Source organism: Phasianus colchicus, chromosome 6, assembly GCF_987193195.1.
Source record: "Phasianus colchicus chromosome 6, bPhaCol1.hap1.1, whole genome shotgun sequence".
NCBI classification, from domain to species: Eukaryota; Metazoa; Chordata; class Aves; order Galliformes; family Phasianidae; genus Phasianus; species Phasianus colchicus.
In genome coordinates, this window is record NC_143441.1 from 51,709,643 (window position 1) to 51,723,561 (window position 13,919).

General features: G+C 41.9%; 1 protein-coding gene across 1 annotated transcript in view; it reads right to left on the minus strand.

Moving 5' to 3' along the window:
- VIPR1 (vasoactive intestinal peptide receptor 1) overlaps nt 1-13,919 on the minus strand; it is a 106,828-nt gene that overhangs the window by 24,504 nt on the left and 68,405 nt on the right. The window contains exons 5-6 of the mRNA XM_090143274.1: nt 11,593-11,693; nt 10,748-10,880 (exon numbers count right to left, since the gene is read on the minus strand). Of these exons, the coding sequence (XP_089999400.1) occupies nt 10,748-10,880; nt 11,593-11,693 (234 nt within the window). The remainder of the gene's footprint in view (nt 1-10,747; nt 10,881-11,592; nt 11,694-13,919) is intronic.

Consider the following 13,919-nt stretch of genomic DNA (forward strand, 5'->3'; position numbering starts at 1 on the left):
CTTTGATACTTAGGAATGCAGCCAGTCTTTCCAAAGAGGAGAGGGTGAGTAGGGTGGTTAGACTGCTGGAGTGATGCAAAGAAATGTGCTTAGCTGAGAAGCTGGGTAGAGATTTTAGGATGTCAGCAGAGGGTCAAATTGAAAGTTTACTGTAACGATGGGAAAAATAACAGGGCTACTCAAAGCCAGCATGCAGCACAGAGCTCATGTCCTACAGTAGCTGCAAAAAACACAGCAAAAAAGTCAACTGGTAGGAAAAATGTACTCAAGACACAAGCAGGCTTTCTCAGACAGATGCAGAGGAGCATAGGGGTGGAAAAAACAAGGCTGACCAGTGACCACAGGCTATCAGGCTCTGCACTTTATACTTTAATGTTTGTCCTGAGAAATACATTTTTCTCATAAAACTGATGTAGCAACTAGCTGAGTCACCTGGAGTAATGCAGTCCAGATGCTGGAGGCAGTGATTAACACGGAGTTGAACATGTTGCATTAAATACACATATATCCTATCTGTCAGTGGTATTAGCTCTGTGCAAGATATCTCTGTTCATTAATAATTGCTAAGGAATGGAAGTCTCAACCAGCTCCTGAATTTCTCTAGCTCAGTATAAGCAGCTTATTTGGACAGGAGTTGGTCTAAGGAGGTTTTAATGGAGGCACACACACAGTGCACACGTGTGCATGCACCAGCCTACTGGGAATGCAACAAAACTCAACATCAAGAGGTCAGTTAACTCCACACAAACACTGCTGTGCACCAGAGATCACCACTGCATTGCACACGTCTCCATCTGCTTCTTTACTAGGGATATGGTGTGTTATGGTTTAGGATTTGGGTTAAAGAAGTATCTAAATCTGGACAAAGAAATACAAAGGGGCGTTCTCCCACTTCACACACTGTATAGCTGGCTTGGGAACATTTCCTGATATAAACATTGGGTCTGACTCCCATTGCCCCAAGCATGGCTGTCTCCATCAGGTGACCTGACCTGTCCCTCACCATGTGTGACCACTCTTGTGCAAAGATGGGACCCCATTTGCAGTCCCTATAATTCCCTCCTTCCACCCTCAACTCCGCATCCTCCTACAGAACTTGAGATGTTAGTGACAGGGCATCAAGACATACAGTCAGCTTAAAGATATATTCATGTTGTCATGTGCAATCCTGGATAACAGTGAAGATCCTGAGATGGTTTGTGAAGGTGGAACACTGCCCTCAGCCCAGTCCCTTCTGCCTCTGGCAAAACCGTGGGCTCAGATTCATCCCAATCCATCGTGAAATGCGGAGGCCTCTGAACCTCCTTTAAAGTACTTGGGTCCATTCACCTGGGCTACCACTACTGAAGAACAAGGAACAGATTTACACAGACATCTCTGTCTCTTCGACAGGAGATAGATGAAAACTCATTTTCTCGGTGACAGATTTATCCAGCACTTTTCTTTTATGTTGCCCAGAGGATATGACCTATCCGAAAGGCTGGGTGTTGAGTGACTTGCACAGAATTTGCCCACAGCAACAGCTGTCCTTCTCCCCAGCCTGGTCAAGGAGGCTTCCCTGATCTTATTTAAAAGCTTCTTTATGGATCCTGTTTCCAAGACCTGGCTGGAAGACGGAGTAGCAAAGAGCAACACCTCCTGCTTTTTGATGATGATCCCCAGCCACAGGGATCAGCCTTGTCCTAAATCTCCATATCTACAATGCCATTTTAGATGCTGATGCCTTAATCATAACTAAATCCAGGAGTTTTGAGCTGATTCCTGCCCCACGTGCCTAAATCAGACTGAATCCCATTCCAGTTCTTTTTGTGTTGAGATGTCCACCTTAGCCAAGGCACAAAGTCATTTGTGACGAAGATGTAATAACCAGATGATTATTCTGCTTGTGTGATTATATTATACAATTAATTCCTCATCTCACTATTATCTGGACACCAGAATTCATACACCTAATCAATTACCAATCATTTTATAACCTAAATATTGCATGCCACTGTGTGTGCGTTGCATGGAGATGTCAGGATAGACTTAGTTTCCACACATGCTTTTATTCTTCATGGAGTACCTCCTTTTTCTTTTAATTTTATTTTTAATACATACAGTTTCTTGCTTTCTGAGACAAAAATAACCTGATAGGTTATTATTGGCCTAGGTACTGCCTCTGTTAAAGAAGGAAGGGTAAAGATGGTCTGAGCTTTTCCCTTGCTCACAATGGCATTGTTTACGGGAACAAAAACTCTTTTTCCCATCCAAATGGGTCTTTTTGTTCCAACTAGAGGCTGGAGCAACCTTCTTTTAGAATTCGACCTCATAAAGAGAGCACAGGTGGTTTTTCAATAGTTCAGTAGTGGTTTTTTCAATAGGACTGCTGATCCTGGCTTAGATGTCTCATGAGGAAGTAGCAAAGACATGTTAATAGCCTCAAATCACTTCTTGTCTCATTCCCATGCTTAAGGCTCTTATATTTTCACTATTTAGTTGGCTTTGACAGAAGAATGGAAAACTAGACAATCTTTGGGGTCCCTTTCAACCCAAGCCATTCCATGAATGGAGAAGCCATTTCCAGACATCAACTTAGCAAACTGAAAATGCAAATATCTATCTGTTATCTCAGCCTTCTGCTACAATGTCTAGCCTTCTGCAGAGACAATTGGGGTGATGATCTGACCCTACAGAGGGCAATGGTAAAACCCTTGCTGATTTCAGGGCTTCAGGCCAGAGACCCAATTTGCAAAAAATCTGCATGACATCAATGGGAATCTTTGAAAGAAATAAAACAGCTTCTTACTGGGTGATTCTGTTTCTCTGAAAGTGAGCCCTTAGGTCAAGCCAATTTGCTGAGCAACAAAAAAAATTAAAGGGAAAGACAAAGTGTTAACTTACCCTGGGCATACTCAGCATTTTGTGTAAAGAGAGGAAAAAAAAACAAATTGGAAACAAAACCAAACAAGACAGGCTGGAGCAAAACCACTGCTTTATCTCTCCCTTCTCTTTAATTGCAGTTGTAGCCTAGATTCAAAGAGGTTGCATGGGTAACTTCCACTCCTCTTTCCCTGTCAGGGATCTGAGAAGCAAGTCATTTTAAATACTAAATTGCTACACTAGTGATTAGTTCTGCAAGCCTTCCTGGGAGATGCGTGGACATTTTGGGTGCTGAGTCCTACCTGGCAGTACGTTTGTCTAAAGAAATTTGACCAGAGAAATTCTTAAGAAGGCATCTTGATAGAAACAATGTGGATCCTGCTTGGAACATTCAACCTTCAATTTGTGAGGGCCTAAATTGTCAAAGTCAAAGGAATTCTACATCTATCAGGAATTAAAACAATGGAAAGAAAAGTCTTTAAAAACCTTCAGGGGAATAATAATTTTACATCTTGATGATGAACCCTTCAGCGCCAGCTGCCCTAGATGCTTCAATACTACATCAACTCTATAAAATGCATGGCAGGTGGATGGACTTAACTGAATTCAGAGAGGGCTCATGATCACCATCTGTCTCAGGCACAGGAATAAGATGCCTCAAGGAATAAGATGCCTCAAACACAGATTTTCCCTGTTAACATGCTGCTTTGCATCAGTGATGCCCCAGAAACATGTGAGAGTGCTCTTAAGCCATAGCAAAAGCAAATTAATTCAATTTATCTTAACCTTCTTTCCGCTAGGTCACAATGCATCACATTTTCATATGTCCATCATTGCCTAACAGCACTCACTGGACTACTTACCCCGTGTCATCTGTCACAAGCCAATTTATTAAGCTGTTATAACTGGATTTGTGGCCAGGCTTGTTGATTTGTCACCACTCTCATACAGTAGAAATGCTATTTCTAGACTGATGAGCTGAGCTGCACAACTGTACACATGCACATACAAGCTATTTCATCAAGCTACATCTTGCCTGCTTCCAGTGTGACGTGGAAAGTTGGGCACAGCAGAAAGACACCACTTAGTTCAATTTCATTGTCTCTTTCCTCTGCTACCATATCCACATGCATCAAGGCTGGGATGCTACTGAACCTGCATAGGGTATAGAGCATCATTGGTCTAGCATAGCCAAATCAATATGGCCCCCAAAGTCCCACAAGGTAACTTTGATTTCCTTTTGTGCTTTCGCTTCTTCAATGCCAGCTGAAAGCAGTGAGACATTTAAAAGCTCATCTCTGCTAATACAGGAGTTACATAATACAAAGTCTAATTTCTGTGCTTCCAACCCAGCAAAGCACGGCAGGGTCAGATCCTCAGCTAGCAGAAACCTTGTAGATTTTATTAAAATAAATGGAACCACACCAGTTTACTCCAACAAAAATGCAGTCCACATGACTGCCATTCATGCCTAGCCCACTTCCCACGCAGGCCTCCCCAAACACAACACAGTTGAAATCTGCAGGAAGCTCATATGTCTGCTTTAGCTCACATAAGAAGCAAGTTTAAGCCTTGTGACTGTGATCCTCAAGGCTAGTTAAGCATTTCTCTTCTGCTGAGTTTAACAGGGGTTATGTAACTGACAGGCTTTGAGGGCCTGGACCTTTTTATTTTGTCTCTAAGAAATATTAGTTTGATTTTTTGGTAGTTGGGGGGGAATCTTGTGAGTTCTTGTAAGATGGTGATTAGCTCTAGCTGGTCTAGGCTCTGCGTCAGATGACTCACAGTTGAGTTCAGACGTAAAAATAGCATGATCTTGGTAAATGGGGTAACTGGCCCTATTTCATGCTCATCAACTGGAGAATGATAACAGCATTTCTGAACATGTCTTCAGTGATAAGGAAAGTCGAGCACAAGTTACCAGCAGAAGGGAGAAGGTGATCAGAGTTTTAATAATACCCTTATTGGCAATACTGCATTGCTCTGAGGTGCTAGCAATTGACTGAGGCACAGCTGATAAGGTCACTTTTTCAAAGATAGTTCCTGCTTCAGAGCTCTTCTATAATCTAAATTTTCTGTTATTTCCAAGGGAGAAAGAGAAATCCAGGGGATAAATAATCCAAGCAGAACCACATAAAACCATATTAGAGCCTGGTTTCCAAGGTCTGGATCCTCTCAAGGGTTGCAAGATATCAGAAGACCAAGGAGCAGAAGGGGCATGACCCAGAGTTTGGTACTTTCAACCTCAAGGAATGGATCCCCAAATCCACTAACATTTCTCACCTACCCAGCCTGGCAAACCTCCAGCCCCTGCGGCCACCCATTGTCTTCCCTTCCCAAAATGATGATGCTTGACCTTCAGTTTCTCTGACACTCAAGGTTTCCTTCACTCTTCATTGCCTCACATCTCCTTCTTCCCAAACTCAGGCCTCAAGCTCGTGCTCCCTTCTTACACATCCTTTGGCAGAGGATCAGCAATGAAAGCTGCAAGAGTGCCAGGCACAAACTGCTGTCTCACCAATCCAGAAGGAAGTTACTGTTTGCCAGCAGCTCCACAGTAATAACCTGTGTGTGAGCCCTCTCCCTTTGGCATGGATTAGATGGCTTATGTCTCTTTCATAGCCATCAGTGGTGACTTGTACAGACCTCTGCTGTTCTAGAAGAGATGATGAAACCACATTCCTGGGTGGGGTGTTTCTGGCTAGCTTCAAAATCTAAACCAGAATGTGAATAAGTCTAGGTGGATAGATAGCCACTTCCATGCTCACAACTACTGCTGCCCATGGGCAGTAAGCTTCCCAAACTTCTTTATAGCCACTCATTGCTTTACAAACTCTTCATTTATTGCATTTGCCAGTAAATCCTCAGATCAACCCTAGCACTGATTTTCTAAAAGCACTTGAATGCATTATGTTTTATTTTTAGTTCTACTCACTTTGAGCAACCTGGTCTAGTGGGAGGTGTCTCTGCTTACAGCAGAGGGGGTTGGAACTAAGTGATCTTAACAGTCCCTTCCATCCCAAACCAGTCTATGATTCTACTTTTGGCTACTATATTTACTATTAGGTCTTGGTTAATTAAGGAGTGTAGCTTTAACCTCTTTGTCTCCTCTTTTCCTCCAATCTAATTTTCTGGTCCTTTTTAGGAGTGCCTCAATACCTTTGGCGAAGTGAACCTTAAAATGCTGGTGTGAGATCTGAAGGAGAATTGGCAAATGCACAATGACCCCATTCCTTCTCTCTGCTTTCTGGTTGTTTTTGTTTGTTTGTTTTGAAATTCTTCATTTACAGGAGCATTCTCTGGTTATTTTTCTTCCCCTGTCATTTTCTTTGCAGTGAAGGTCAGACTGTAACAGTGATCAGCAGTTATGGGGACAGCAGCAGATATGGAGATAGCAGATAGTGTTAAGGAAAATGCTTAATTACCAGGTAGATGGAAATCTCTTTCTCTCACTGAATGGTAAAAATGCAGACCGAGGAAATAAGAATGTTAGATCTGTGTTGTGACAGCAACATCAGCAGAATCTTAAGAAGAAACCAAATGCTGTCAAAAAGCTAAAGAAGAAATGAAGCCATTCCATTTCAATGCCCATCCCCTGAAGCCATTAAGGTGGTTCAAGTCAGACACGAGTGGAAGAACAGAGGGAGAAACAATTCATGTGAGCAGTGGTTGTTCCTTTGCTCCCTGTACTGATCTTTGAAGTGAAACCCAACTGTAACTGCTACCTATTAGGTGGGAAGCAAGAGAGTTTCTTTCACCCTCAACAGTCAAGCAAAATTGAGCAAAAAAGTGGGCTTGTCATTTGGCCTTATTTGTATAGCAGGACAGACAGACTTTAAGGCCTTTCTTTATCTCAAGCAGCATCCTTGTACTTGGCTAGTCTGAGAAATCAATAGATGGTTTTAGAGTTGTGCAGGAATGGGCTGAGCTTCTGAAACAGTGCTAGTTGATGCTTTCACACATTTTGGGGCCTGACCCAACTCCAATTAAAGTGAAGGGGAAAATTCTCATTGTCTACAGACAGGATTGTGCCAGGCTTTTCGTCCAAAGCCAGTCAGCCAGAGTTCATCGAATGCCAGTCCACGATGCTGGAGGGAGGGAGTAGACATCCTTTCATCAACTTGGCCTGAGGGAACTCATGTTGAAAAATGAATTTTCCACTCTGAATGTACGAGACGTGTACAAACGCTCACTATTGATAAGAGTCCTGCCCTCCTTTGCAAATGGTTTCTCTTTGGATTTGATTGTCTTACTGGTATGCAGAAGGACAAAGAGAAATGATCCCTCCTTTGGCTAGATCCTCAGCAAAGGCAAATTTGCAGAGCTCAAGAAAAACCAGTTTGAATTCAGTCTGCAGAACTGGATCTTTGTTTATACCAAACTGTTGGCTTCTTTGTCTTTAGCTAGGCTGTAAACACAAGTTTTACAATCCATTTATTACAGTCATGAAACTAAACCAAATCTTAGCTTTAAGAGTACAGGCATAGATCAAATGGACAGACAAGCAAAGTACTGAGCTTCATATGGCATTTTCCAGAGAGAAGTAAAGAGGAGGACAGATGCTAAGATGGAACATCAGAAGGTCTAGAGAAAGCTAATGTGAAAAGCTAGAGTTTGTTAGGAGGCCTTTTTAGTCTGGAAGTAAAAAAAAAGAACACAGAAGAATGCAAGCAAATACAGACTGGAAAGTGAGGCAGTTTTTCATGCAGTCTGAGTAACCACTGGGTGCAGTGAAGCTGCATGTGGTGAGTTTTCCATCAGAAATGATTGACTACTGAGACAGAAAGCATTCTGAAAGAATTGGAACAAACAGCTATTGGAAGAGTCAGGATGGGTGATACCACAGAATCTCCTAACCTGATGATATCTACATCTGGATGCTTAAAGCCCACAGCCACTAATATACTTGAACATATGCCTATCTGTAGGAAATTTAAGTCATCATGATGATTCAGTTTCACATAATCACAGACATACCTTCTAACTTAGGGGGATGACAGAGAAACTACTGACTGCTGGTTCCTTGGGCAAGTAGCTGCATATATGTGTGTGGCCATGAGATTTCTCTACTGTTTCTATCCCTCTAAAATACTCAGGGTCCTCAGTAGTGCTTTGTTTCCCCCTGGAAAACCCCACAGTGCTTTAACAAGGCTGACTTCTAAAGATCAGTCTATGTGCTGCCACAAGACACAAAGGATCCCCTTTGTGCCTAAGAGTGAGCCTGACTGATTTGGGCTCCTTGTAGCAGCACAAAGGTCTTGGGTCACTTTGTATTGGTTGTGGGATCAGTTATAGGACCATTAAATCATAGAATCATCAAGGTTGGAAGAGACCTCCATGATCATCCAGTCCAATCATCCACCCACCACCACATGCCTCAACAATCAGCACCCAGTGCAGGTTGCATGTTGTGATGGCTCAGTGATTGCATTGGCCCTGATTACCTGAAATGCTTACTGCCACATTCTCAGACTTTGTGGCCTGCAGACAGGCCCAACAAACCTAATTTTTCAGGGCATTCATGCTGTACTCAATGGTAATGGTTGGATATAACAATCTTGAAGGTCTTTTCTAACTCAAATGATGCCATGCAGGTCTCAGAGAAAGTAATGCCTCCTATTTATTTCCATGGAAACTACCTGCATGATTCTCTGAATCCGTGATTGTATAATCCCGAAGTATTTGACTTTAAAATGCCTCAGAATTCACACTGTAACTGAAATTTCCCACACTAGAGAAAATGAAGTAGAATTGAAATGCTGCCGCACAAAGCCAATGAAGGTAGGTGCTTTTGTCCTTTTTTCCTCAAAGGAACTAAGTGCAGCACTTTCTTCTCTAATAAAACATGGTTATTGCTTTGGTTCTCCCTTCTTCTAAAACAGCATAGCAGTGACAGCATCCAGCAAAGTGAGCTGCTTGTTCAAATCTCACTTCAGACTGAATGAGCTCAAGGCCAATATCTTGCATTATCAGTAGAAACACAAAGCTTTCCATAGATCCTTTATCAGGCCCTAGATATATGAACTAGTTAGCACCCATGTCCCCCAAGGCAAAACTTTATCTTGCAAGTTCAAAGCACAAACAACACAATTATTTCACCTAGCTCGGCCAAACACAACATAAACACAATGGATTTTACATCTCCAAGCAAATGAATGCTAGCAAAGGCACTGCAACTGCATTTCGTGTAGGTATGTTTTCCCTACAACCTAAAATATCGTCCAGATTGTTTGGGTCAAGTTGTGTGTGTGTAAGTTCAGCCCTGTGGAGTGGAGACAGATTGTCCCACTTTTGTAGCCCTTCTGGAAGACACAGCCATTAACTCTGAACTGGTATTTATCACAAAAAATCCTCTGCTTGGACACAGTGCTGGTAGCCACGATCTGCCTGAAAGCACCCTGACTTCCAGGAACTGCAGATTCTGCAGGACAACGTCCAGTGTTTATGCACAGAAGTGTTTCAGCAGACACTTCTCACACCATTTTCTGCAATCATGCCTCGGTCATGACCCGCTACAAACTGCCACAGGGGTGAGAGGTTACGTCAAACTCCACGGCTCATTGGGTTCTTGGCTCCTCTGCCAATTAGCACTGGCAGTTATCTGTGGCAGCAGACACCGGCCAATTGTTCATCCCAATTTCTATGTCACTGCAACCATTCACGGGCTTTCACAATGAAGCCTCATTGTTGAAGGATACAGGTTCCAGTGAACCACAGAGGGGAAATAAAAATGGGGAGTGGTATGTGGTCACTGCAATGCGTCGTGCTGTGGATGGATCTCAGGGAAATGTTGGGAGTGGGCCACACTTTGCTATGACTGGCTCACGCAGAAAGGCTATTATACCAGCAGGGATGGCACTTGGGGTACTGATACAAGAGAGGTCAAAAGGCAAGGAAGAAACTGGGTGGATAGCAAAGACAGTCTTTTCTGTTGCTTTATGATGCAAACGTAAGTCCAAAAGAGATCCTGCTGGACTGCTGTGCCCAGTCACCTGCTATTACCAGCAAGTAGATCATCTATTATGATGAATTTATTATGGAGTATTTAATTTAATTTTTGGATGACTTTTGATCAACCTGGGGGCTGGAACTCGATGACCTTTAAAGAATCTTTTCAACCCCATTCTATGATGCTGTGATCACACCTCCCCATTTAGGAGATTAATTCATGACTAGTGTTCTCTTGCATCAACACAGCTCTTAGACAAACAGCTCTTCTCCCACCTTAATGTTAACTCCAGCTGATTACACTGAGTTTAAAAGCAGGGAAAACGTACCAACTCCTTTATTCCCTTTCTTTATCATCCCAGTGGGGAAATCTCACCATTATACACTTAGCATGGAACAGAGATCCAGATGAAAAACAGACAGCTATGTCTCTATATAGATTTCCTGCCTAAACAACCTGGCCAGTGCAATCAGAGGAGCCCAAAGAGCCCTCCAGCTCACACAGGGGCCTCCTTCAAAGTGAGGTAGACAGCTCACAGCTCCAGCAAACCTATTAATTAGATCTCAGCTGACTATGATTGCATTTAACGAACACAGATCATGTATAGGTACTGCCCTGCAGATATCTCAGAGGAGTTATCTGGCTCTGGATCTCTTACCGTCGCTGAGGGGAAAGGCTTTATTAAATCCTTAAGTAGAAGACTGAAAGTCTTCTTTGATTGGGACATCCAACAAATTAATCCAAAACCCTGCTCACTTCCTTCATGCCCTTTAAATTAAACTTCATCAATCAGGTTTTTGTTTCTCTTCAAATGAGAAAAAAAAATGAAGTCTTCCCAAGATAACGTTTCCCATCCATTTGCAAGGCAGTTTTTGGTTCACTGTTTAAGAAGCACAACAGAACAAAGCGGAAAATTCAACATACACAGCTACTTACTGAGCTCACAAAGCAATGTTCAGGTTCTCCACTTTCAAACAGGATGACATCTTTAATGAAGACTGCGATGGCTCTCATTATAAAGGACATGAAGAGGTGCATATGAATATAATTTCGAGTACAGTGTAGTTTTCTGTTGGGAAGAGACGGAACAACATTTCTGGATAGCATGACTTCTCTAAAACGTTATTTATCTATTTACATGTTTCTTCTGCTGAGATACGGACTTGCAATTAAACATCAGAAACCCCGAGACAGACAATGTTTTGATGTAAGACACAGCAAATCCACTTAAGCCCTTTAAAAGCCCCAAAAGACGTGACATTCCATATATCTGCGGCAGCACTGCTGCTTTTCCAATTCTGAAAAAAAAGGTCAAAACACAGAATGATAGAAAAAAGATCCACTGTACCTCTTTCCATTGGAAAAGTGAGTTTTTTGACTCAGTAAAGTGTGTTCATGAGAAAGGTCTATTTTCTACAGCATGCTGGTACTGTAATAATTCTTTTCAAAGCAAAATGTTTTTTCAGGAGGAGAGAGAAATTCTTAGCAGCTGCTGCCCAAATTAACTCATACTGCAGGCATTCTGTAGCAATGGGGATAATATTTTCACTTAAAAATTACCAGTTATTCATTATTTTGCTGTGTTTGCCATATATTTAAGCAGCACTATAACAGGAGATTGCCTCATGCATAGACTTGTTTGACGGAGGTACCCAAATACAGATGTCTGAATCCAGGATCGACAACAGGGACTGAGGATGAATTCAGTTGCCAACACTTAGCCATTTAATTTGCTGGACTGTATATCCATAAGGGCCTGGGTCTCCTGATGGAGCTCTTACCTGAAGAGGCATAAAATGATCATAGCAGCTGTGAGAGCAATGAGTGATAAGGTATGTCCAATGGTGTAGCCGGTCTTGACTGTGCCATAGAACGCCGTTTGCTAAGGGGAAGGAAAGAAAGAAAAACAGACTTTCAAAGAGCTGCCAAAATCCACCTAAATACACCACTGCTGAGCTTGTTCTGACCCTTGCTGAAGTGAGTCCCACTCTGTTCTCTTAAAAAAAATTGTCTTTAAAATCATATCCAGTAGAGAACATAGAATCATAGAATGACCAAGGTTGAAAAGGACCCCAATGCTCATCTAGTTTCAATTCCCTGCTATATGCAGGGTCACCAACCAGCAGACCAGGCTGCCCAGAGCAGAACATGATTCAAAGACAACTGGTGTGAATAAGAAGAATGTGCCTGGATCACACCAAGACCATTTCACAGCTACACAAGGGGAAATTGCAGAGGATGGAGTCTGAATTTGACACTTGCAGAGACAGCTACATGGTTATAACCCTGTGAAACAAGAACAGCTAATGTTCACTTAAACAGTGCACTGATATGTCAGCTCTGAGTACGACGAGCTTCGTTACATGAAGGGAATTTTAGGGACAGAACTGGTTTTGCTAGTAAAACATTGTGTTTTACTAAGAAAAAAACAAACCATCTTAGGATGCTCTCACTGAGTGCACAGATACGTTCATTCAGAAATATATTTTAATTTGCAAATTAGTCCATAGCTTTTCTCTTTGTCTGCACACAGAGGGATTCTCTGAGCATGGAGGCACCATGGGATTTAAATCCAACAGGGATTCCTGGTATAAATAAAAAGAGGAAATACAGCAGCAAGATTTCAGCTCTCCTAAGGCTTTCCAGCAATACTCTAAACGAGTATATTTCCATTTTCAGCTGAAAAAGAAAAGTTAGATTTCAAACATTTGTTTTATTAGTAATTTTCTTTTTTTTTACTAATTTGAGATTTTTTAGCAAGAATCTGACTCAGTAAAGAGTGTTTTCCCAAATAAAATCTAATTTTCCTAGCCCTTTTCTACCTCCTTTGCCACCACTGTCTGTTAAATAAAACAAAACCACAAAAAAAAACATACTGATGGATAATCTAAGCCCAACTTTATTTGGGGAAACGCTCTTCTTGACTAACACTAAGGGCTGACATTTCTATAGGTTATTTTCATAGCCTTGACAAGCACTAGGTGCTTTTCAGGACCAGTGAAGCTGTGATGTAAGGTAATCCTCTAGCATTTACACAAGCCAGCTTGGAGGGATGTTAACACAGAAATTTCAGAGTGCTGGGGTTAGACTGGTCACGTCTGCTTTGCTTCTTGGACCATGGATCTCAGAGATGGATAAAAGCAGAGTGTCTTTATAGGCTTGTTAAGTGAATCTACATCACTAAGAAATTTGGGTCATAATTCATAGTAAGGGCTTTAGGTCACTGGATCTACCAGTGATGGAGTCTGCCATATGTACCCATGTCTCACCCATCTGCAGAGCATGGAGGGATGCTAAATTAAGCTTACATGAGAATTAGCTGCTTTCACTGCTGGACAGTAGCCTCTATGTTAGACTCTTGGTAAATTGAATTAGGATGTGAAATATTCACCTTCATAAGTGCAAAGGAACAGGAACACTGATATTAAGCCTTCCAGTAGCCCTGCACATAGGCTTGATTTGGGATAGCATCACATGTGCTGAAGTCATCTGAGTTCTTCCTCATAAATGCAGATTCTCTCTCTTTGGCAAGAAATGTGGGGTTAGTATGTTTTTATTGCCTTCACATAGAGCCTACAGGGATGTTTGGGTGGCTCCTCTCTCACCAGCTGATGGGGAAGCTGTGTATCTGATAATGGGACAGGAAAAAAAAATCCCCATTTCCTAATATACAGTTTTCCAGAGTCAGTTTGGAGAAGGAATCATTAACACTGCAGAGGTTGTCAGCACAATATTTTGGTGCCTATGTCTGCTTCCTAAGGACTGCCAGAATTCACAAATAAATTTTTACACACACTCTTTACTTGTTTCTCATATTTTCTTGCAGTTTCTGGTGTAAGTGGTATACGTTTTAAGCTCATGAGACATTTTAGGCATGGATGATGATCGATCTGTTCTGCACCTCATGTCCCATAGAGCCTGCTGTTCTTTTTCTTTCTATTCCTTTTACTTCCTCCTCTCTAGCCTGACAGCCAATTCCACAACAACAATCCATTCTTCTTCACAGACTTGCACTGCATGTTCACCCCCCTCTGCCACCTTTCACACAAATTAGCTTTAAACAGCATGACAAAACCGTGGAAATCAAGAGAAAATAATTAAGAAAGAA